Source organism: Mya arenaria, chromosome 9 (assembly GCF_026914265.1).
Source record: "Mya arenaria isolate MELC-2E11 chromosome 9, ASM2691426v1".
Taxonomy (NCBI): Eukaryota; Metazoa; Mollusca; class Bivalvia; order Myida; family Myidae; genus Mya; species Mya arenaria.
Genome location: NC_069130.1, coordinates 56,182,429 through 56,208,580, shown reverse-complemented (window position 1 = coordinate 56,208,580; position 26,152 = coordinate 56,182,429). Strand labels below are relative to the sequence as shown.

At 32.1% G+C, this 26,152-nt stretch overlaps 1 protein-coding gene across 3 annotated transcripts; it reads right to left on the bottom strand.

Annotated features, from left to right (window-relative positions):
- LOC128246826 (uncharacterized) lies at window positions 1–25,454 on the bottom strand. 3 transcript variants are annotated; one of them, XM_052965290.1, is made up of 16 exons: window positions 25,328–25,454; window positions 20,633–20,694; window positions 18,958–19,005; window positions 17,681–17,743; window positions 15,108–15,176; window positions 14,220–14,246; window positions 13,251–13,286; window positions 12,674–12,730; window positions 11,887–12,258; window positions 11,328–11,645; window positions 10,420–10,512; window positions 8,416–8,721; window positions 7,615–7,905; window positions 7,177–7,458; window positions 6,870–6,968; window positions 1–5,468 (listed from the first exon to the last, which is right to left on the bottom strand). In XM_052965290.1, the coding sequence occupies exons 2-16, from the start codon at window positions 20,658–20,660 to the stop codon at window positions 5,158–5,160; spliced, it is 2,400 nt and encodes a 799-aa protein (XP_052821250.1). In that variant the 5' UTR covers window positions 20,661–20,694; window positions 25,328–25,454; the 3' UTR covers window positions 1–5,157. The 3 variants fall into 3 exon arrangements, with proteins under 3 accessions (XP_052821250.1, XP_052821251.1, XP_052821252.1); XM_052965291.1 differs by lacking the exon at window positions 25,328–25,454 and adding an exon at window positions 23,785–23,832; XM_052965292.1 differs by lacking the exon at window positions 15,108–15,176.
- Window positions 25,455–26,152: the final 698 nt, after the last annotated feature.

Below are 26,152 nucleotides of genomic sequence, written 5' to 3'. Positions count from 1 at the left end.
CAAAGAGCTTTTTTTCATACATGAATAACAAACATACGTAATATATCAAAACATGACAATGAGCTGGTGACCTGTAAATAAAAGTACATAGTTTTAAATGGGTACAATATTGGAACAAGATTTTTAAAAGCCGTTTCTTATTATATTCATGCATACAATTACAAAAATTAAGATAGATTAGAGCACTGAATACAATGATAACATCAACTAGTGTCACAACTGTACGGCCAGTCCACACGCGCACTGTTCCTCTAGTTGATATACACCGCTGTAGATTGATAAGCTTTTACAAGAGTACAGCTTAAGAATAATCGTTTGCACTTTAAACAGCAAAATTTTAAGTAGCATTATGTACATGAGAATTACAGCATGATACAATAATGTGTAGTTAGTAAAAATGTTATTATTAATTCATTTTGTTAGAAAAAAGAACATGGTAAAGTTTTGCTAAGAGGAGGTATTTAATTTATCATGTAATTTAAATACTACTACATTTTGCTGATAATATCAGAAACAGTAGCGTACAAACGCATAGTTGTTCCTTAGATTGGGTGAATCTTTACCTACTGTTAATCATCCTAATCTCCGCCAGGTCACTGTCCTGACACTATCTGAACCTACTTCTGTGTAAGAATGTTTATTGAAAGTGTCAACGTGTAACGACCAAACAAATACTAGCCGAAGAAAAACGGCACAAGTAGTTGTGTGTTCGACAGATGTTATTGATATATAAATTTGAAACAATCATAAAAATATATTAGTTGCCCCTTATTGTTTTATTTCATAGTTTTTATTCATTTTCAAATGTTTTTTGGATTTAACATATCAATTTATTTTCCGTTACTTAATCGGTGACCGTGTTGTAATGAAAAATAGGTGACATGGCAATTTTCCTGTTTTTTGTCTTTATCTCTAAGCTGAGTTCCAGATATTCCAATATGTTTGACTTTATTCATTTCATGTAAAATGAGTTCATTTTTTCGCCACAAGCTTTTGGTCAGATACGGATTTCCCATGTTGTCTTTGAGTATTATTGGGTTATCAGATTTATTTGTAGTTTTTTGTGAGATAAATGTTAAATTGTCGGCCAAAAGACTTTACATTTGGGTCCTCAACTTCACCGTTCTTGGAAATAAACAGCTAAGGACTCCCTTTTGACCTTGGTTTTAATATTTCTGTTCTTCGTGCAGCTTAACCAGTTTGACATGCTCTGATTTTTGTTATAGGTGTTACTTGCTTGACGAGCCTTGTAAATAAGTTCACGGTACCTAGATTTTATGAAAGTTGGTGCTTTTTTTCGGGGGGGGGGTTGTTTTGTTTTTAACTGGGGCATGCTCGTCAATGATTTGTTTTAGTAGGTTTTCGTGAGCCCAATTTATATAATCCATAATTAATTTAAAGGGTCGTTGTCAAAGTTGATGTATGACCTTCTATTCATTATTGGCTTACATTGTACTCTTAAACTAGTTGCTATGGGGTTGTGACAGTCGCTATGGCCGAAATTAAAGTTGACAGTGTTACACATAAATACGTTGCATTAGTGAGGATGACATAAATAAATGTAGGTCTGCAGTTTTTCATAAAACATGTAGGTTCAGAGATAACATCCCCCAACCGAAAGTTATCACAAATGTAAGGGAGATGTTTACATTTATGTCTTTTCAGTAAGTCATAATTAAAATCTCTTATGCAGATGAAATGTTCAAAAGTTATCAACATTTTTCCAAACAATTAGAGGAATACTTTTTAAAGTCTTTATCTGACATCGACGGTTTGCGATACAAGCACAGAATACCCCATTTAAGCACAGAATATCCCATTTAGAAACCATTTGAAAAAATGAATACATTTCAAAACAGTCGGCAGAGATTTGTGATATTAAGGCCGGGCAAAAAACACTTTCTTTGCTTCAATACTTAAGTATTAAATAACGAATGACACTATCTTAAAAAATGCCAAAAAAACAAAATAAAATGCCTCGATCACTAGCTGTAAGAATCTGATTTTTTATCTGTGTACACCTTTCAAATAGGCAAGCATCAGATACATCAAATTTTAGTTAAATTTACTTGTATGCATGTTCTGTTTACATACACGTTTTTAGAAACCATATTAAATTTTAAATGTTTATGTTTCATATCATCTCATTGTTTCATACTAGTATTTTGAAAGGACCGGTTTAAACTGTAATAGCCATTAAATTTAATAAAGCTTTCTAGTCCATTTAAAAATTCATGAAATAAAATAAATCAGCACCATTAAAATAGACTCCTTTAAATGGCACAAAATCCAACGAAATAACTAGATTTTCTACGTGTATAACAGTAAAGTTGTGTTTATTATGGACTTTTAAGTCCCATTATGATTAAGTGATGTAAACTAAAAAAAAATTGTATGTTTATCCAAATTAAATATTTAAAATGACCTTGCAAAACATCACAGAAAAGCAACAACAAAAACAAGTTTATCACAAGTTTGGAAAACATACCAAGATCAAAAATGAATAAATGTTAGAAATAGAGTAAATACTTTATTTCCGTGTAAGATCGGAATATATTTCACCGAGTATTAACAATAAACTCTATTATCACTTGTGGTTCAGCCACTCGTTAAAAAAATCAATTGCTAATTGTGATGACTCAATGAAATAAATTTCGATCTTTCACATAAATAAAACACATTTTCTGTTTACATTACGCGAAATAGCACAATATATATTGAATTGGTGTTGAAAAATTGCTATAAAACACTATTTTCGTGACGTCATTTTGTAAAGTTAATTTCAAACATGTTCACTCGTCAAGGTAAACTGTACGTTTCTTTTATTAAGCAACATGAAAACCAAAATATAAAAGAGCGGTGAAGTGTAGTGAACATATCAGAATTTCACTTCAGTGAAAATAACAGCGGTAAAAATAACATGAAAAAAAACAAAAACAAAAAACAACAGACTTCATTCATCGTTTCATTAAAAATAAATTAGCATAGTGGATTAACCTTTCAATCAATTTGGAGATAATTGCATATTTTTTCATATGAACGTCGACTCGATGAAATCACTGATGAAATACACACATAAATTTTCAAAATTTTATAAACGCGTGTTCCCTATTTGGATTCAATTAAAACAGCGCTTCCTGTTAACCAGACTGACGTTATTAGACACTATGGTAAAAGAGAGAGAATAATACGGGGTAATAAATTTATCAAATGCAACAAAAACATTCTTATCTTCAAAAACTGGATCGATTCTTATATAGTTTTCGTTAACGACATTCTTTCTAACTCAGGCAAAATAGACACAAATATCATATTAAGTAATAAACATAACTGGATTGCAGAAATAAATATTCTAAGAAAAGCCGTTCCAAATCGCTTGACAAACACGCCAACAACTGACACATCAATGAATACAAAAGTAAACATAAAAATATTACTAACATGCAAAATCATACCTCTTAATGACATGACGAATAGACACCTACCAGATCTACATAAAACACAATTTTGAAAAGCCCTTTATGCACACTTAGAATCAGCGCATACATGAGAATATTAATTGCAAAAATTGGTATCATATAACACGAAATCAGTCGTTGACAGAGAACAATAATTTAATATAGAATTACTTCATAATCTCGTTCCGATCAACTTTAATTTGTTTACTTGTTAATTTTGTTAAGATAAAAGATTCCTCTCTGTGTATCAGTTGTAATGGATTAGAAGATTACGAACATTTGTTTCATACATTCGCCCTACTTTTCTGTTTTTTGGAACTGACGTGTTCAAAAAAGGTGGTTTTAACAGAACTTTAATACACATTATATTTTCAATAAATATGAAAAAGACCAAAAAGAGTATAATGCTGTAAATGTTGTCCTTCGGCTTAGCCAAATACGTACTGTATTTATAAGACATATTTTGTAAGCGAACGAATATTATTCTATGTTAATGTCTTTAATTATTTGTACTACGATCTAATAGTCTTCAAAGTCATTATTCAAACAAAATGTGTCATCTCGTTTTTTGAATGATTTTGTGAAATATACAAAAGATACTTTTCATTATTATGTAATTTCTTGATACGACATGAAAACTATGTATATTCATAATATTTTGTCTATGTGATTATTTGGAATGAATAAACGGATTGTCATGCTTGCCAATTCCAAAGAAAAAAATAATTTGGATGAAACTTTCATCTAACTGTATTCATGAGAGACAAAAATCAACACTAATAGATCGATTGTATGTAAACATACCCTTTAGATAATAAATCATAAAAGCCTCTTTAATTTAAATACAATACCTTTTTCTGATTCTAATTACAATGCTTTATCTAGGTACTAAACAGTAAGAACAATAAGTTATATACATTTACACAACTTTATGTGAAATAGATGTTTAGTAAAAATAACGATTTAGGTATCTTAACACTGGACAAACATGATTCTCAAAAATATTTGACATGAATATCTAGACATTTGACGAACATGATTCTCAAAATAAAATTGACTTGGGTATCTGGACATTGGACGAACATTATTATAAATAAATTTGACTATGTCATCTGGACACTAGACGAACATGATTCTCAAATAAAATTGACTTTGGTATCTGGACTTTTGAAAAAAAATAATAGAAAATCTTGTTCATCCAATTTATAGATACCCAATTATGCACAACAGAAAATACATATATGCATGTAAACGGTAGCATACAGTTGACTTCGTGTTCCTTTGGACTTATAGGTTGGGTTAATTTTTTCTTTGTTAGGTTATAAACCAATAAAAGTGAGTATCTTTGTGAGTGATATTGATCTATTTGACAGCAAAACTTGTTTTAAATGTCATATTCTTAATTTATAAAAAAAAATACAAACCATCTTTCGGGAATTGGATTTTGTTAATGTGTAACCCATGTTAAAATTGTGTATATATTGATGTGATAAATTATGTTTTATTTAAAATTACACCGGTCATTGTTCTATTCAATTAAGTTTAATACATTTACTTGTTTTAGGTATCGGACCCAAGAAAACTCGTTTTTAACAATAATAAAAACAGGGACACACTCAACAGTATAGGTACAATTATGTATACATCCGGTTCATAGGCAGACCCTTTACATCACAGAAGACCCTGGTAGTAAAAATAATCAAACCTCTGAATCCCAATTAAACTCTCTTATTCTTGGCATCGTAGAGGAGTCTATGCGTCTCTCTGAAAATGTGGATGACATACCAGAAGCGAATCTATCTCTATCCAGTGATTTCATAGAACTAGCGTGATAGGATCCAGTGTATCCGGAATCAGCACTGAATGATCTTTTTCGGGTCGTCAACGTTTTCTCCATTTGATGCATTTCATATTGGCTCGTCGAAAACAATCGAATGAAAAATGCCAAACAGTTAAACCATCGACAGTGTACGGTGTCAGAGTCTTTTTCAAGGTGTTTTTGTAGTGTCACTGAAGAAGATTGTTAGACAAATTAATCTTTTGTATGTAAACATAAAGCTAAAAGTGTAATCAGAAGAAAAAAAAAACTCAGTCAAGTTTTCCTTTCTTAAGTATTATTTGGACGTATCGTACACGTATTTTATTTTCATACACAGATTACCAAGTCTTACTTATTTGATGAAAACCGTCTAATCCACACCAAATGTTTGCTTTTTCATTGAATTTTGAAATTGCATGTAAGGCATGGTCCTAGTGAAAATGAAAGTCTAATTTTCCAAAAATGTCGTGTTTGTACAGCAAAGGGTCTAATTCAATCTGCTAGGAACATATTTGTAATACACATATGATGAAAGACTATTGTCGAGAATTTGTAGTTGACGTTTCTGCTCAAAGCACTTTCACCAGTTAAAAGCGTTGGTAAAATTGATAACCTTATTTTTGTCCTACTACTTCTTCTACTACTACTACTACTACTACTACTACTACTACTACTACTACTACTACTACTACTACTACCACTACCACTACTACTACTACTACTACTACTACTACTACTACTTCTACTACTACTGCTACTACTACTATTACTACTAGACTACTAATACTACAACTACTTCTACTACTAATACTACCACTAATTCTACTACTACTTCTAGACTACTATGATAATTACTACTACTACTACTACTACTACTACTACTACTACTACTTATACTACCACTACTACTACTACTACTACTACTACTAATACTACTAGACTACTACTACTACTACTACTACTACTACTACTACTACTACTACTACTACTACTACTACTACTACTACTACTACTACTACTACTATTACTACTAGACTACTAATACTAAAACTACTTCTACTACTAATACTACCACTAGTTCTACTACTACTTTTAGACTACTATGATAATTACTACTACTACTACTACTACTACTACTACTACTACTACTACTACTACTACTACTACTACTACAAACTTTTACAACTACTACTATTATTGTTGTTATTGAAGGGCTACTTTGTGTGGTAAGTAAGTGTTGGCCCCACGCCTTTTTCACGCAAGTAATTAAGAAATTCATAAACCGTATAAAACCGATTTATGCAAGTTTTTGATGGTTATGGTGTTAATGGTGTCCCAGTTAACGACGGTTTCCTTTGTAGGAATATCACAATGATTTTGATTTAAAATCTAGTTGAGTGTTTAATATTTGACGATTTTAGGAAAAGTTTTCCTATTTGACATTCTCATTTCCCCTTTTTGTCAAATTATATTTATTGACGCAGTATAAATATATAATACGTGTGCTATAAATAACTGTATGACAATAAGATGTGAAATTCATTACTGTGATGGAAATACGTATTTAGCATAGCATACAAATAATGACTTACGTCGTGTTCTTGAATGGCTTGAGAAGCGGAGTACGTGAAATTCACCAATTGAAAAGCAGTTTCGTTCGATTTCTCCAGATTTTCGTGATAAAGTATTATCTGTATAAAGTATCACAATCCTATTGTTATTTCGCGGACATTTCTATTAAAAATTACAAAGCAATCACATTGGATTGACTGTTTAAATCAAAAGACTGCCCTTGCACAAAACACAAAATGTTTTTATTGACACAATGCAAAGTTACCCCCGCTTAATACTAGTAGTTAACAGCGTAAAATGTGAGATGAGTAAATTTAATGTACATACCTGTCAATGCATGTTTTTCTTCATGGTGAAGTACTTCGTTTGGAATAAGATCTTTATCGCGCAATATCTGGACAAATCTGCATCGAATGGTCTCATCCGATGCCAGAACATACTGAACAATGACCGTAGCCTTTGTTTTTCTTGGTACATCCATTTGCAAAAACTGTTGAACATCATCTGGCATTGGCCAGTCTTGCAACTCATGAGTCATAATACGAAGGGGAAGAATTTCAATAACCCCAGGAAAAACATCCATCAGGTTATTCGCAATATATAATGTGCCTAAACAGAACAAAAAATGGCATGAAAAATTGCGAAAAATCATTACATACTTCAGGTGTTATAGATAAATGTAAGTAGTTATAATTTGCTTCTAAAACATGTTTAGAGAAAATTTAAAATCAAATTACAATCAATGTTGTATCCAATGAATCGTACTTGCTATTTTATCTGGCCTTAGACGACGTCTAAGACAGTTGTCTGAGCTATTTTCAACTTCGTTTAGAAAATCCTCTGCTACAATTGGAGGATTGTTTAGTATGACAGTCAGCAACGTCATCATTTTTCCTCTCCTGTTTTCGACACGCACAATGCATTTCTTATCTTTATCTGAGATATGTCCTTTCCTGTAGAGATATTCGATATACACATTCGCGTCTAGTTCTTCCGCCAGGAAACTCTTGTTGTAGCGAATAATATCATAAGCATCATGCGCATCCGATAATGAATCTGTAAAACATATGCATCGTCGACATATGTCTAAATTCAATCACAAATCCTTTACACATACGTGAGTAAATGTGATATAATAATTCATAGTTTACTGTTTTGTAAACAACATTCTCCCGGACTGTTGTCTGTCATGACTGGTCAAACAGGAACCAACTCTTCATTGTTTTGAATAAGCATTCCAGAAAAATATGTTGTCAAAAATGTAGTTTTTAGGCTACGTTTAATTTTATTGAAATATCGCTTAATGGCTACACAGCCCTTGTACATTTAATGATGTAACGTACCCGTCTCTCCTTGTATATATCCATCCTAACGAGAGCACAGTGGAAACTGTTTCCAACAAACATTCTTTTTTATTTGTTTTTTACTTAAAACAATATGACATAAAAATATCAAAGGAAATTCCTAGATAAAGTAGTTTTGTCAAATTACGTCAATCAAAACATAAACATTGATTTACAATTAATAATCATTATCAAAAAGACTAATAATTGATACATTTGTTACCTCTAATTTCAACCGGAGTAATTTTTGCATCAAATCTCTCGCATGAAGTACGATATTCTGGGAGCAGTGCTTCGTTGCAAAGAACAGTTTGTAACCAGCCTATAACATGCTGATATATGTCGAGAGGTAATCGACCGGTCCGCTTTAAGCGTAAAATTATTGATCCTTCTTTCATGTCCAACAGTAAAACACCTTTCTCCATTAGCTTTACGTTAATAGCACATCTGTTTTTGCGATAGTTTTGCAGGATAATTTTGTGTAGTCTTTGATTCTCAAACGTGATTTGTACGTCCGTTGCTTCTGAAACTGTTGAACAGTGGAATGATGAAAATCAAGTAAGTAATATAGAGAATACTGATGCTGAATTCATGATACAACTTAATATATATATTAAACTCTAATAATTTATTTTCTATCAAATCCCGGCAATCACTTCCTATTTTTAAAAATCGTTCAGTCCTTTGAGTTTTGCTATTTCAGCACATGAACATTACTAGCACACAGCACATAACACAAGTCTTTTAGAAAAAAAATCAGTACTTATCCACTTAATAAATTATAAATTCTTCAACAAGTGTAGTTATTGTTTTTACAAATATTGATAGTCGGTATTAGATACACATCAACAACATACCGTGTGTGACGTCAGATATCGTGACGTTTGATAAACAATTAAAGAAATGTCTACCGCATTGTCAGGAACCTAACTGCTACACTTTGAAATTTGTTAGATTATCTTTTTTGTGGAAATACGAAAGGAAGTAGTTTAATGAATATTAACAAGCATGTACGCGGTGGAAGCATCTTTCAAAATTCCAATATACTTATTAATGAAAGTAATTAATTCTTTAAAACAAATTGTTTGCTCAGTCATTCGGTTATATTGACGCAATTCAGTATACTAACTTACAATACCGATACGATATATTTTTTATGAACTTTTTTTGCGCTTATAGACTGCAATGTTTGGATAAAAGCGTCCCTGAAGAATATATTTGCTTATAGCATATATTGATCACATAATTAAATATTTAACAATCATATTGAAAGCAAAAGAGTGAAAATGCTTGTTGACAACTAAACCCTTTTGTACATACAGCTAAAACATTAGTTTAAACGGAATCTATCTTAAAATAATACGACGAATCAATGTCTACAACTAAGTTATATTTATGAAATTATTATGTGCATTACCTAATGTAGAATGCACTCAGCCTTAGGTTAATTTTAAATCAAAAACAATTTGGAAGTTTTTACTGCAATTAGATTAACTTCGTCTCAAATTCAATGCAATAATAATCTGCTCTCACGGGTCTTTTTCGAAAGATATATTATCCCGTATAATTGTAATCTGTCCAAAATGAGCAAGACAAAACTGACAAAAAGGAGTTTATCTAAACTTTAAAGTTTATATGAAAAGCACGTACAAATCTTTTGTTTTAAATTAACACGTTCACTTTTTTAAAGAGTCAAAATCAAACAAATACATTTCGTGTAAATTGTAAACAAAATGCTTTTAACAATTATCAATTATCATCAACGCTCTTGTAAAAAAATGTTTAAACATGTGAGAGTAAATGCTCTAATTAGCCGAAAAGTGTTGTTAACGCCAATGTTAATTGAACTTTTTTATGCTCGGATTTACAACGTTTGCTCAAATGAGTGTTTGCAAGTTGTTGTTTGGTGCTTGTTCATATGGCAGGTATAATAACCCAATTCTATTACTAAAAAGTTGAAATATAATCGTTCCCAGCATTAATAAGATAAAATTATTGCCTATAGTATTGGTGTGGACAATTGGTCTAGAACCTTTTTATGGTCGATTGTACTATCAACAAGGGGTAGTAAATAGTACGTGAACAATATAGACATTTTCTTTTAACTCTTAAATAAAGTACAACGTTTTCACTAAGTTTGTTTTGCCAGTCATTTATTGTTTTGATACTAGTATCACAGTAAAATATATGATAGCTTTTTAGATTTGACTACACGGCATTCAACTACCTTTAAGTACGTTGGTTAACTGGCCCGGGTCTATCCCACACGAACTGCATACAACGCTTGGCCAATTGTGTTGTTCAACTGTATCCGCATATTCTAGTTGAAAAACGAAATATAAATAAAATGTGGATGACGTAACTGGACTTTTTCACGTAACATTTAGATTTAATTTCCGAAAGAAAGACACTCGAGTTATTCAACTGCTAGTTACACAAGTAGTCTGTAACCTTAGAAGTATCTTAAATGGTCGCTCGTGTTAGAAAGGTTCCTACCAACCCGAGCAGAGGAAACCTGCGCGAGGGTTTTGAACTCTTTTGTGCGTAGTTTAAATATTTCGTGTATAGATTTGTGATAATTTGTGGTTATCATAGATATGGGTGCATTGATTCAAAATATGTCAAAAGACGAATTGTTCTTTAAATAGTTCTGATGAGAGCGCCGCATTATTTTTTGAGTGCAAATGAAAACATGTTTTGGTGCAATTTAAATTGAAAAAGGATTAAATACTGCCATAAGACAAGGATTCCATGGTGCTACAGATGACGGTCTTCCACAAGGAAGATAATTGCGTGATGACAATAAAAAAACTAGTTCCATACGGGTACTTTGCCATATTTTCCCGAAAGCAAGATAAGGAGTTCATGCATGGCCAAAAATTTAGATCTACTTTTCCGTGGTTGGAAGGAACCGTTATTTCGCTGGGGTCCATTTCAATAAAAACTTAATTGTTGGTGCCAAAATTTTATTACATGTACTTTGCTACTCAATTTTGTGAATTAAACTTAAGCCAACAATTTCACCTACGACGTTTGCACAAATTACATACCAAAATCGTTTATTGAAACGGCCTTAGAACTAATTTATATATATGAGACTTAGTGAACATCAACATTTGAGTTGGACAAAAATACCTATTCCTTGTTGACGGTTTGTGCACGGCTTGTTCATTATCTCAAAGACCTCGTCGTAATGCATTTCCTTTAAAGCTGTTTGAAAAATACAAAATCTTTCTGGAAGTCTTTTCTTTACAAATTTTATGATTTCTTTCACCTTGTCTCTTTGGCGTTTCTCGGAAGCAATATTTTCCTGCAGAGTTTCGAATTTGTCATCAAAAACAGTGAAGTAATCACCGATCATTTCTGGTTCGTCAATTGCTCCCTTTAGGACATTTCTGTTATATGATAACAGGTCTACCATTTGCTCTTTTGATAACGCACAGTTACACAAAGCTGAAAAAGAGTATTTAAGAATATGACTCCAAATCTGCATGAAACCTTCAGTCAACATAATATTTTAAATAAATGCATTTTTGCATATGTTTTCATATTGTTCTGCTTTAATGCGCAAACTTTCTTCTGAGTAAACGTATGTGCTTGATGTGGTTACTATAAAAGAGATAACGTCGTATTACACAATTACGTAGGTATTGTCGTTTTAAAATCTTCAATGAATAACCGTTTTACTACTTACCAATAGAAAGCGTGGATTCATGCAGTTTATTTATGACGTAGTCCTTGCAATGATCGGAATTAACTAAGCCCGCCAAAAATGCTTCATACGCTGTTGCTTTTAAACGCAACAATTTTTGAAGAAGCATTCTCGCCTTTTCTCTTCTCGTGCTTAATATGTTGACCTTTTCCATGAAGTCTTCTGTAATCTCATGCTCTTGATACAAAATGTCAAGTACGTTTCGAATGTCTTCTTTTGACAATTCCTCCAACAGAAAAATAAAGTTCTGCCTTATTGACGATACGTGATTGCAAAATTGCGGTTGTTGCTCTTGGTTACTTTGCTCTTCTTTTATATCAAGAGGTGTGATAAATCCATTGTCTACGTGTCCAACTATAAAAATAAACGGATGCAGAATATATTTTCTTTGAACATTATAAAAAAAAAATCATATAATTTAAAAAGATTAAATTATTTTACCAATATTAACAATGTCTTTGAAGATTCGAAAATTGTATAGGGTTAACAGGCAGCAACATTTAGCTATATAGTTAATAGAGCTTTAAGTAAACTAGCTTATTATAGGTCGGATTTCTTAATCACATGGTCTAAGACAGGTAAGGGATTTTGTATTCATTTGGTATTATCAAACAATGCTGTTAACTAATGATTTAAGCATTAACATATTAATCGGCCATGTGATTTTTAACATACAGTATATACTGACGATACAAATATTCGTGATTGAAGGAGTTCCATTTACTCATACTGTGAGTAATAAACACATCGTTTGTCTACAAATACATACTTCCCACAGACACGAAACTTCCTGTTGACTTGCTTGTGGTCGAAGACGCAAAATTTTCTGGAAGTAATTCAAGATTTGATTAATGTTTAAAAAAACATAATTCTACGATTGTAGGTTGTTAATCATATTATTTACATTCTCATTCCAATCACATTTGTTTAAGCTATGCATTTCATCATAGAGCTGCGTATATTATGATTAGAATAATGACTCTTCTGTATTTTATAGGATGTTGTGCTTGGACCATTTCGACCAGAATTATGACTTCATGTTTATCTTCTTTCAGTAAAAGTGAGCATAGTGAAAACATGATGTGTGTCGAATGCCCGTTTAACCGAGGCCGGTCTAAACTTAAACGTTAAAAGAGGCGTTCAAGCGCTAAAATCATGCATTTTGGGGCAGAATGTCAATTGAACAAGATTCTACTTTCTATTATCATTTTTTTTTATTTCTGTACAATATATGGTATTTTGTTTCTAATCTACTATTTATGCTTTGAATGTTAAACTCAAATCGAACCAAAATTCTTTCAATAAACATGTTCTTTATTTAAGTTTATTTTATAAATTTTACGTACCTCGGGAAGTTATGCTTGACAATACTTCAATGAAGCCTGAAAGCAAGAATCAAAAACGTTATTTTGCACATCTTGTTCATATTATCAGTACACAAATGTGCATAGTTATGAATTGCTCTCAAATGTCCGAACTATCATTTATTTGATGTAAAATATATAAGATAGCAGATTGAATATCAACACAATATTACTATATCAAAACAAATGAACCCCGTTCACAAAGGATGCAATATTACCAAAGTAACAAACGAATAAAAGATAAATTTAATCCAACAAAGATAGAAAAATATCTCGAAAAAGGTGTATAGAAAGTAAAATTTCATTTTATTCCAAATGAACATTGATAAATATTGGAACGTCTACTATTTGTCATAGAATACTGCTTCAGTATCAGGTACAGTCAATTCAAAGTCATCAACACCTTAGATCTTGTTACGCAACTTAAATAAACTCATTAAAAACCCGTTGTACTCAGAACGTTTTCAAGGAAAGGCATATTGTTTAAGAATTTAAAAAATAACACTAAGTAATTATTATCTATTGTCTATTAACTATAACCAAAGTTTAGAAGATATGATTCAGCAACATAATGTCGCCTGCCTGGTGCGCCATTATTTGAATGAAAAATGATATACAAATTATCATGTTTGAGCAGGCCTTATGTAATTAGAGTAATATGTTCCACATTAAACTATGAATGAGCAGTGTGATCTCGATTGTTCGAGATAGTGTGCCTTTGAATAGCGAATATTGTCAAATTTGAACCATTCAAGTGCAATAACTCTGGAGTTAATAAAACGATCTTTGCTGTTAATCAAGTTCAGTCCCGATAGTATACTAATACACATTTAAATAAACACTGTAACCAGGTTTTGTATACTAGTATATTATAAATCTTCCAGTTATTTGCCGGACAACCTGATCGTTATATATCTGCCATGCTACAAAAGTGACATAAAAAGGTCTCACCTGGTGACTCAGACATACGACCTCCAGCTGTGAATATAAACATTAGGTCATTTTGATAAAACATATCATCAGCAAATTTATATAATAACATAATACGACTAAAATTAATCTTGCAAAATGTATAATTGACCTTTGAGATAAGAACTTTTACCTTCAATAAGTGGACAGTGTAACTCTAGCTATATGAGGTCAAGATAATTTTCAAGGCTTAATTCTAAAACCAGTGTCAGTAGTTAAAGGAGGGCTGTACTTGGTATTTACAATTTTGATTCAGCCTATCCCAATCGAGGATTTTTTTTAAATTTTCTGTTTTTGTAAGTCCAACACTAACATTTTATATGATTCATTAATAAGAAACTAATGACGTTAGCGTCTTTTGAAATACAGTTTTGTATGCCTGTCTAATAATATTTCATTTCTGTTGAGAATTATTCATTATGCTATAATTAGCTTTAATATATAGAAATTATCCCAAACTAATAAATAAATATACAGTTATATGACTATTCAGGCAATTCCTACATTCAATAAGTCTGTTAATGGTGATGTTAATTGGATTGTCCATGCATTTTGTTACCTAGGAATCAGTTAAAACATATTTATTAAGTTCAATATACACAAAAAAATCAGTGCACCATGTACACATTTAAAGTGTATAGAATCTTTCTGAATGGATTGGAAGACAAGTTTCTTTCCATGTTTGAGTTTACCTGTTCTAGTTTACAATGACGTTGGGTAATAAGCCTGAAAATATATGGACTAGATTTTGTCGCAAATTTACTTGAGCGTACTTAGAAGCAAAACATAGTGAAGAATGAAAACTTGTTTAATGTGAGTGTTCATACTTAGTGAGATGATTAAGTATGCTTAACTGTAAAACAAACTTACTGTGAAATATGTTCGTTGCCATACAGCAGGTTGTTAGCAGTATTCGCACATTTCTTAATATCTTGGACACTGGATAAGGTATTGAGTGGCGGTTTCAGTTGCCCCGCAGATAGTGGTGTTCCTGATAGATTTTGGCAATGCAATTCAAAATGCAGAAAACTATATCTAAGTCGAAGGCGCGTGCAATATATCTGCATTCTTCTAGTGCCGAACTTATAAAGATGTGCTGATTATGGTAGCGTCTGCTTTGAAGTTGTTTTTTGAATGCCGGAAGTGTGGGTGCTGATCGTATGCTGAGAGGAAGTGCGTTTCATACCCGGATTGTGTGGGCAAGAAGGAAGAATTGTAGGATTGTGTTCGTGTGTGTTTTGTTGAAACGTCCTTCGCAGAGCGAAGCAAATACACTTAGTTGTTGTTAGCAGGCATGCGGTCTGATAAATTTGATGGGCCGAGATTGTTTTTTATCTTGTAGAAAAGTATGGGCCTTTGTGGGCGAAAATCCAGATTAGCCGATTGATGTAACAAAATATGAAAGCTCATATGATTATTCTTGCAGCCTCGTTTTGAACGGATTCGAAGTCAATTCAGGTTATTAGAACAATTATCCCAGACCATATCGGCCTATTGATGGATATGTACATGCGTTCGAGGCTTTGTCGAGATAAATGTTGTTTAAGAGATCTAAGGATACAATTCGCTGCCAAGCTTTGTTTAATGTATACGATATGTTTCATGTCCTTTTGGCGTTGTTCGACAGGGCAAGACCAATATGTGTGAGTTTCGATATCATTTACTGCCATTTGATCCATAACAATTTCGGGATACGCTTGCTTGTTGCATTTGCGTAAAAACAAAATAAATTCTGTTTTCGCAGTTTTCAAAGATACCAACCAGGACTGAGACAATTTTATGATTTTGGACTAGTCGTTTTTAACAACGAAACTGGCTTCAATGGGGTAGTCAACGATAATGTAATAGCTGGCGTCGACAGAGAAGTGGCGAATATTGGCTTGAATGTCGGCGACAATGTCGTTTTTAAAGACAAAATGAGGGCCAAGGATGAAACCTTGTGGCACGTCGGCGTTAATAGATTTCCAAAATGAAAGCGAAATTAAAATAACAACTTGTTGTTTGCAGTTCGGCAGCTAAGAAGAAAATCAATCGTGTAATCAAGTAGTGAACCTTCTTTACCAAATAAAGAGGGTTGTAGAAAACAACAACATCGGTGGCATAATCTGTCGAAGGTTTTCGATGTATATTGCAAAAGACAGTACTTCTTTACCTCGGACTTGGACTGACTGCATCTGGTCCGCTGCCCTTGGAAGGATCAATTGGAGTAACAGCGTCCTTCAATCTTGTGTCGAAACAGTAATTGATGGTAGTGATAAGTCGGTTGTTGGTAATTCTGGAGGTTCATGATTGGTACTGTCAAAATTGGACTGTGAAGAAGGTGTTAAGAAGGAAAACTTTAGCTTCGTCACTGCTTCCTTCCATGCCGTTTTTAATCAGTGATTAATACATTGATGATTTATGTTTGTTTGTGATCTGTTTCGCCAGTTTGAACCACCTCTTCTTCTAAGCTGTCTGTGTTGATTTGCCTAATTATTTTATTCTAGAGTCAGCCTTTGATTTTCAAATTAAAGATGTCGTTTCGTTTCGGATTTTTCAAATGTATACCATGTTTCTTTATCTCTTGTTACTTTAGCCCGGTTATTCATCTGATTTCTTTTTCAAATTTCATTGTTCCTAGGAATTAAGTTCCATTTAACTGGTAACTTGTCACGGGTACCAAATAGTTTAATTGATCAAGCTTTGAAAGCATATAACCATTTTTTATCTTTGAAATTACATTCAATCAAATACTTAACAAAGATATTGCTTGCATTAAGACGTAACACATATAGTAATTGCAAGGTTATTCAACACATACAACTGTTTTTCAAAATTGGAACGAATTGGTTATTGTATATTTTTTTTTCATCAAGTTGTGGAGTTTTTTTTAAATAAGAAAATGTACTGTAATTGATTTAAGTTGAGACACTTATTTAAGATCAATGCATACTCATGCATAACAAACATACATTTGGAGTAATAAAGCTTTAACTACTTACTTAATAATGCATTTATGGGAAATATTAATTACTGATAACAAGACTGTCACCGTGTATTTAATAGCTGAAAACGCATACATATTAAATGATTGGTGAGTGCTAAAATATTTAGTGTTATCTACTTTCGTCTCATAAGCGTGTTTTCTGTACCTTTCTTTCAAATTAAACTCGTTATCCTTCATAAGAACCAATGTTTTTGACATTAATTCATCCTTTGAGTATATTAAAATAATTGTATTAATTGCGGTAAATCTTTTTTTGGAGTAAGAGTGCATCGTAAAATAATTTAGAATTAGCCTTGTGAAGGAACTGATTATAAAAAGCAGACTCACTGGCAATTTTTTGTTATTGTTTTAATTTGCTATATAAAATAATCATGTTAACGTCTCTGACCGTTTTACCAGTCCTCGTATCTATTAATAGTTATTGTCAAGGAGCTCTACTCTACCTTTTCATACTCACCTGCAGATACAGACGTTTGTTGTCTCTCCATTTCCAAAGCACGGCCATCCACCGGCGTCCCGTCTTAAATAAAGTTATTTCAATCATATAGTTATGCATTATTTTAGCGTGTAAAATCTATCACTTTTGTTTTAACTGATGCTATAAAGTAGTCCTGAATTATGGTCTTTAGCCTACGTCATTTACTCGAATCAATCATCTTAGCAGCTTCTGTTGTCACCTTATACTACCTAAGTTTTAACGATAAATTAAAAGTCAATTATAATGGATGTATTGCTAAAAGCCCGGACGGTTATGTATAATGCTGCAGCTGCATTATAAGAGATAATGACTTTGTAAACTGTTCTTATGTTTTATGATATAATGATCACATATATGTACATAATGTTAAGTATAACAATCGTGTGTCTCATGAAAAGCAAATGTTTGTTTAATGTAACTGATTGTACCTTTAAATTTAAATGAGTACAATTCTAAAAAACTTTGAAGGCTAAATCATGTTAAGAAATGATTAGTTAGAATAATTTTTGAAAGCTTATATTATGCTATAAATATAAATATAAATAATGCACAAAATTCGCAGATTATTTATCCTGATATTGGATCTATAAAGAAGTGTGTACTATGTTCTTGTTTTTGTATTATTTGTTTTATATATATTTAACAGTTTTATTCACTGAGTACCTGGACGATTAGACAGATCATATATTTTTATATATAACAAATGCATGATTAACGGTAACTTTATCAAAAAGTAGCATATATATTGTTTTGAGGGGTCCTTCGTTTTTCAGATAATACATTTAACATTTATCCGATTGTAAACACCAGACAACCATGTAACATGAAGCAAAGCAATAAATATCAGCCTGGTCACACATAATTTATGTTGGTTTTGAATATTATAAATTATTGGCTGCATTTACCTATTTGAAAAAGTTATAACAATGGGGCAACTTGGATCTAGAAAATCTTTGTATAGAAAGACGATAATAGTTCAACAGTAGTTACAAAAAAATGTTCATAGATTTATCAAGAAAGAAAATGCACATCTTCTGATTCCGTTATGCGTTATGTAATAATACATCATTACATGATCATTGCTGCACCTCGGTCAACATGAATTTCTGCTACTGATTATCAGATCACATTCAATTGCTCCCTAGTCAATAATTGTGTATCATTATGCACCTGTTATACATAATTCATATTAACAACTGTCGAGGTCAATAAAATTGATTTAAAGGGATCGAAACAAATAATAGAAAAAAACGTACCCAAGTCGTTCTGGTTGATAGAATCATGATCTTGGATTGCACATTGGTCTGAAACATGAAAGAAAGATTTTTTTTTTCTTTTAAAAGAGTACGAAAGAAATGATAGGCGAAGTTGTAGACTTAAAACTTATCTTTTTTTATATACATACATCGAGTTCAATGGTATTTGATACAAATAATCTAGTTTATAACTGCTCGTGAAAGCGAAATGAAAGTCGAGAAAATCCAAGGACAACTGAAACAAAAAATGAAAGCGATATGAACACTGAATATTGATTTCAATTTTGTTCTTTTACAGTTCGTGACTGATGATATGGTGTACACCTCTTTAAAGGTCCATAAAAAGTGATATTTAGCAAGGCAAAATCGAAGTCAGTTATCAGATGATCTAAAAATAAACTTCTTCCGATTGGTCGAGACGCCATATGTTGAACTAAAATCAACTTATTGAACACAAAGTAAACGTGTTTTTTCAATCTTCAAATACTGTTCAGGTTTTGTTATGAGCAGATGAAAGCTTACAGAGATACAGCTCGAACAAAATAATGTTTGTGCAATTAAACTAATTCAAGGGACCAAACTGTGTGACTGAGGCGACTAGGCTGGTTATCGACCTTGAACGATACATTCTGCATATACACACATTCTTCTAGTTTGGTGACGATCTTTCAGAAGCAGCTAGAGTTACAGCCTGGACTCCATTGTTATCGAATTATGCGAGATATTCTGCTAAAACTAATATTATAGTAAAGTTTGATGATGATCGGTCAAAGGCTCCTGAAGTTACAGCGCATATAACATTCAGATTTTATACATGATGTTCATTAAGCAATTCATAGGTCTGGAGATGACTCTTAAGTGACTGGACTGACACGGTTGTTCCTCTAACTTGTAGTTTAATTAATTCAATTGCCAGAACTCTGAAGTGAATAGGGCGACGTGGCAGGTTATCGAACTTCTGCCCATATATGGTCTAGATTTTGTAATGATAGACCATAACATATACAGCGCAGACAACATAATATCTAAGTTATTTCAGCAATTCATGAGCCATAACTCTGAATGACTTCGGCGACAAGGCTGGTTACCGAACTTGGCTTACATATTTTGCCCATTCAAATATTGTCCAAGTTCGTTGATAATTGGAGACGAGATCCTCGAAAAAAGTTTTGTGAAATTTAAGTTATTTAAAGGCCATTACTTTAAAGCAACTGGTTTGACATGGCTAGATATTGGACTTTGCTGATTCACTCTGCCCATGCACATATTGTCAAAGTCTTGTGATGATCAATGAAATGCAATCAATGGTGACGGAACTGACATTAAATAATTTTCCGAATATTCCAATCAATGTTTATAACGGGAAATTCATCAGATCATGCAAAACACTTGATATCAAAACCATAGTTTCACATGAAGGCAGCTAAGAAAATGAAAGGATAGGACATGTATTATTCAAGAAAAATATGTTTGGACAATAATTTAAGTTTAATAATCAGTATCATAGTTATATTATATATATCAATGTATGTTACAGACAGAAGCTGAAGTACTACAATAACTAAATATATACAGTTTGAACCATACAGATACAACATCAGATTAGAACTGAACTATGTTTGAATTATATAACTCATGAAAGTAAAAGACGATACAATACATAGAGGTTGCGAACCTTCAGTCTTACTCCCTGTGTTTCCCATACTGTAGTCACATAGGTTTAATTCTTGCCAATACCTGAAATAAATATGATGGATGACTCAGGCAGCCGATGGCCGATCATTGCTGGTAATAAAGTAGGATCCAGCAACTAAATGTACTATTTTCTCTTTCACTTTATGCCGCAACATATATACATGTATTCCATTGAAGTTCCGGAAAATATAATAATTATTATCTTTATTGAAGTAAATGACACAAGGTTGAGATGAAACCACAGTTTGAAAAACTCTAAGCTACTTACTCTGCTTTTGGTATTGAATTTGTATCAAATACGAGTTTAAGTGGACATTGTTTTAATACCTGGTATTCAAAGTTCTAATTTAATAGATACTTTTATTGACAGCTTTATGTGATTGTTGTATATTCTATATTGATGGTCATTTTTCTTTATTCTTATTTTGTTTCATTTTTACTTGTTTAGCAAAAAAGTTGGCATTCTAAATAATTGCTTCTATGCAATCCATTGTATGGATTTGGTTTAGAGTGTTATCGGCGAGTAAGTACCTGAATGCATGTTGGATTTCCCTTTAATAACGTTAATGAACGATGATGATTGAAGTGTGTACTGACTTTGATAACAAATGCAATACAAGGGTAAATAGGTTGTTTTTATTTCGATATGTTAGTAAGCTTCATATATAAGTAACGAAAGCTTGTTTGGCAGGAAAAATACAAAAGTGTACTAAAGGTCTGATTTTATGACTTACATGTCTTTAACTGGTGTATAACCAATCATTTAGATATTTGCCAAATAAATCTAACAGAGAAGGCAATGCATGTGATTTGGACAATAAAAATAAATATTTAGTTTATGTTGATTATTGGCATGTTGTAGAAGTAACGCAATGGTTTGATATGAAATACACTTGAAGTTACATTTATTCTTAATAAATGTCTTTAACAAGAGAAATGATTAAATACTTACATATTATTTGAAATAAATCTGTATTTTATCACCTAAATTGGTATAAACATTTTCTGGAAATATTGGTTTGAGATATTTCGAAAGAAAATTCTTAAAGTCCATTTTACAACATAAAACTTTAATTGATACTTGATTTACTAGTATGCATATATATGACCGATAGCGCAACTCATTGAAACATGTAATGGTGCTTTTGCTTGGCACATATCATGATGGACTATCATATAATGGGGATAAGCAGCTTTCAAACTAAGTTAGCTGGCTTTAGATGATTACGGATTATTTCAAAACGAGCTATTATTAGATAATTATATTGAAGTTAAGGTAAAGGCTATTGGTACCACGTTAAGGCATAAACGGCAAATATCAAAGGTGTCGAGGGTAAGTGTTGGTGAAAGAGCGGACTAGGGGGGAGAGAAGCATATGAGAAGGGTTTATATTCAGAGAAGTAACAGTTACACAGCAACATAAAAGACAAAAGTAGGAAGATTTCAACGGTACACTACCAACCACGCGTTTCGCATATTTCGCACATCGCCGCGTGTTTTCCTTTTCGCGGACGTTATCCTTTTAATCTAACTTTCACTATACGTCGTGATTGAAGCAAAGTGGCCAACGCGCTCATACCTATAATTTCCCCTGCGTTACACTGCGTCGAGTCACCACGATACGCGGTGTTGCGAAGGGTTAATTAAAGGTTTTTAAGGTAGCTATCATTTATCTGAATACTTTTTCTTTGTTCCCGTCGTATACATATAATTCTAGTAAGTTTTATTAAACTCATACAAACACGACCCGTAATCTACAAATCTTGTTTCGTACCCAAAACGTTTGATTAATGAACATTATTCTTTGCAACTGTGGAAGTATTCAGACGCTCTTCTTGTTTCAAAAAATCTAAATTTCGAAATTAAACATCGTTAAACTTGTGTGATTGTGAATAAATACTATATTCAGTCAATTCGCAATTTAACAAACACTCAATATACCAGTGACATAGTTATCAAGTTTGGGGGATAAGATTGTTTACGCTCGTAATCGGGTAAAAACAATTTTGCGACCACGGCTCAATTAACATATTCTTCTATTTGTACCACTTTTACCTGTTATATACCTGTATCGCGGTAAGTGTCATCGCGGCGTAACGCCGCGTGCCTGTTTTCGGAAGTATTATGCGATAGCAGCAGATGAACGCGGAGATGACACGCACCACCGCATTGGCTACAACGGAATATATAACCGCAATTTCCGCGATTACGCAATCGCTGCATTTCTTTTGCAAATACGAGTTTAAGTGGATACTGCGCGGTTGGTAGTGTACGGTCGTGATGTCCATTAACGTAGGATGATGTCTCCATCGGATGAAAAGAACATCTTCTACTAGAATTCTTTTGCGATCGAAGACCATATGGGACTACTGAACTGTCATAGTATGTTTACAGAACCGAAGAATAGTAAACAGAGCGTACGGGCACGGCATCAAAGGGAAATAGACAGAAGTCTATAGACATTGGTCATTTGAAGCCGGCCAATGGGGAATTGGTCACCTTGGTATCAGGGACAGGCTCTGGGAATTTAGGACTGTAGTCTGTGAAGACAACGTTTTCAGAAATGTCAATCAGAAGATATATCGTTAAAGTGACACTCTTATTAAAAATCGATACATACTCATGTATAACAAACATAAATTTTGAGAGATAAATCTTTAACTACTTACTAAATTATGCATTTATTAAAAGTATTAATTACTGATAACAAGATTGTAACCGTGTATATAATAGCTGAAAACACCTAAATATTAAATGATTGGTGAATGCTAAAATATTGCGATCTTCTATTGTCTCATTAGGTAGAAATACCGTGTTTGCTGCAACTCTCTTTCAAATTAAACACTGTATGCTTCATAAGAACAATTGTGTTTTTTTTTTCTTCTTGGTATATTAAAAGAAATGTATTAATTGTGGTTAATCTTAGTTGTACGTAAGAGTGCATCTTTCATGAACAAACTATTTCAGAGAGTTCAAGTAGATCATTTCCGTGACAGATTAGCGTAACAGATATATATTTACTGAATTCGCATGTGCAAAGAGAGTTTTTTTAATTGCCAAAACAGTCATCAACATATTAAGTCGCGATGGATTTTAGTCGTGAAGTTTAGAGTAATAAGGTACCTAATTCACCTCCGACTTGATGCGCGTAGTCAGGTAGCATTCACGTATACATAAAACCTTATGGAAGATAAGAGGGGTATCTGTGCAGTCCTTTCAAACATTCAATGTTGTATGCATGTATACTCTAATACGTACAGTATAGTTTTATACAAATGTGTATCTTACGAACTGATAATTTCGAGTGGACTGTATGTATTTGTCTCTCGAATGATTAAAAGTTTAGCAGCAATATTGAACTCTGAGATCGTTTAGCACATTGTCGACAGAAAACGACGAAATTTTGTATTCGTTAAAATGTATTAATCTTGAGCGCTTTTGCAACTCTTTTTACTAGTTAAACGTTGAACAATGAGGCTTGAAATTTGTGTTTTACTGTTCTATATTTGAATATAATCAATTAATATTACAATTTGATATATTTATTCAACATTGATGTCTTATTTACGAACAGCTAACGGCTTTATGGAATATTATTAATGTATGTATATATTTACAGATTTTGTTTAACCTGTCTGTTAATCCTTAGTCGATAACCATAAGACAGTCCTTATTTAAAAGCGCTTAGGCTTATCTATGCTTGAAAGGCTGTAGTTTAAATTTGCCTATCGATATTATTTGTTTACTTGATTTATCGAATACATAATAATATACTTTGGATCAGCAATAGAAATATCTTTTTTGGAAACCCAAATTATACAGACAAAAGTACAATATCATAACAATGATCTGTTTTGTTATATAACACAGAACAAAACAAATATGTATATCATTATACAATAAGAAATATTGTACTATATTAAAGCGCATTTATGCTTAAGGATAATATATATTGTCCATTTTCCTATACACAATATTACAAAACGTTTACATCTATTAACCGAATATGATATTTTTCAATTTATTATAATCTAGTATTAATATCTACATTTAATTAAAATTTTCCGACACGTGTACATACGTCTTTTTCGATTTTATAAATTATATTATATGCATGGAGGTATTCATTTTAAACTGTATGAAAACACAAACTGCATTCGCATCCATTATAGCTACTGTCAAATTATATTCATTTGTAATAACTTACAAGAAGAAAGAAGTTATGATTTCACGATTGTTTATAAAAGTTTCATTTTTCATTTTAATAGAAAAGATACACCGATTGAATAGAACATCTACGTCCGCGTTTTTATATTCACTTAATGCACATATTAGTAAGAACATTTTAAGTGCTACTTTTTAATTTAAATCTTAAGGAAAAATTCAATTGATCATAAATATAGGTCGCACATAACAAAATAATGCGATAGTATTAGATTGGAACTTAGGCTACTCAAAGGGCTTGTCTTTGTAGTATCCATTGTTTAATTTGTATATTTGTATATGGTATGATAATGATACATTGTATATATATATACATTCATTAAAATGTTGTTCCAACAACCACTTTTAACTACAAAACATTTCTGGAATTGAATATCTGACAAGTTCTTTCAAAATAAACTCTTCTAACTCTTAAACTTATACAATGGTTTTATTGTAAGACGATTTTTACCTCGTTAATTCCTTGACTATTCCTCACATATTGTAAGCTAACACTTTGACTTTGCTACTCATATGAGGAAGTAATGAAGCTCTTTATTATCGATTGATAATTGGGCTTAAGCCAAAAAATGGCTAAATTCTCATATCAGATATTTTTTTCACTTTACAGTTTTGGCTGTCACACACCAATGAAATAGACAGCGTATATCTTCATGTGAAAATCGCAGTCCACTTGTTTGTAAATTAAAATGTTGATACTGTCAAATTGTCGTTAAAATGCTATATTGTTAATGATTCTTTTAAATACTTCCACGGGCTAATAAGTGCAAATCAATGATTGGACTGTGTTTTGAGGCGATTTAAAAACTATTGTTTTTTTAATAAATAACAAAGCATATATTCCAAAATGCACCAAATAGATTTGCATACATTTTTCTAGTTACTTTAGTTACGATCATGCAATCTATTGCATACAACTTTTATGACTGTTGATGTGTTTCTAAGATAATATGACGAATTCATTACAGTTTTAATTGTCTGACAAAGTTGCATTTTTGTATGATATATCTGGTTGTAGTACAGAATTTGAGTCCGAGTTATTTAAAAATGCACGCATATTCCCCAAAATGATGTAACACAATTGTTATAATTTACAGAAAAGGAACAATGGTTCTTATAAAAGATACCGTGTTTATTTTGAGAGGAAGATGCAGATCACACAGTATTTCTACCTTATGAGACGATAGTTGATCACTCTCTAACTTCAAACTTTAATGACCTACCAATTATTTTTCATATTTGTTCGTCTAGGCTATTTAATACACGGTTACAATCT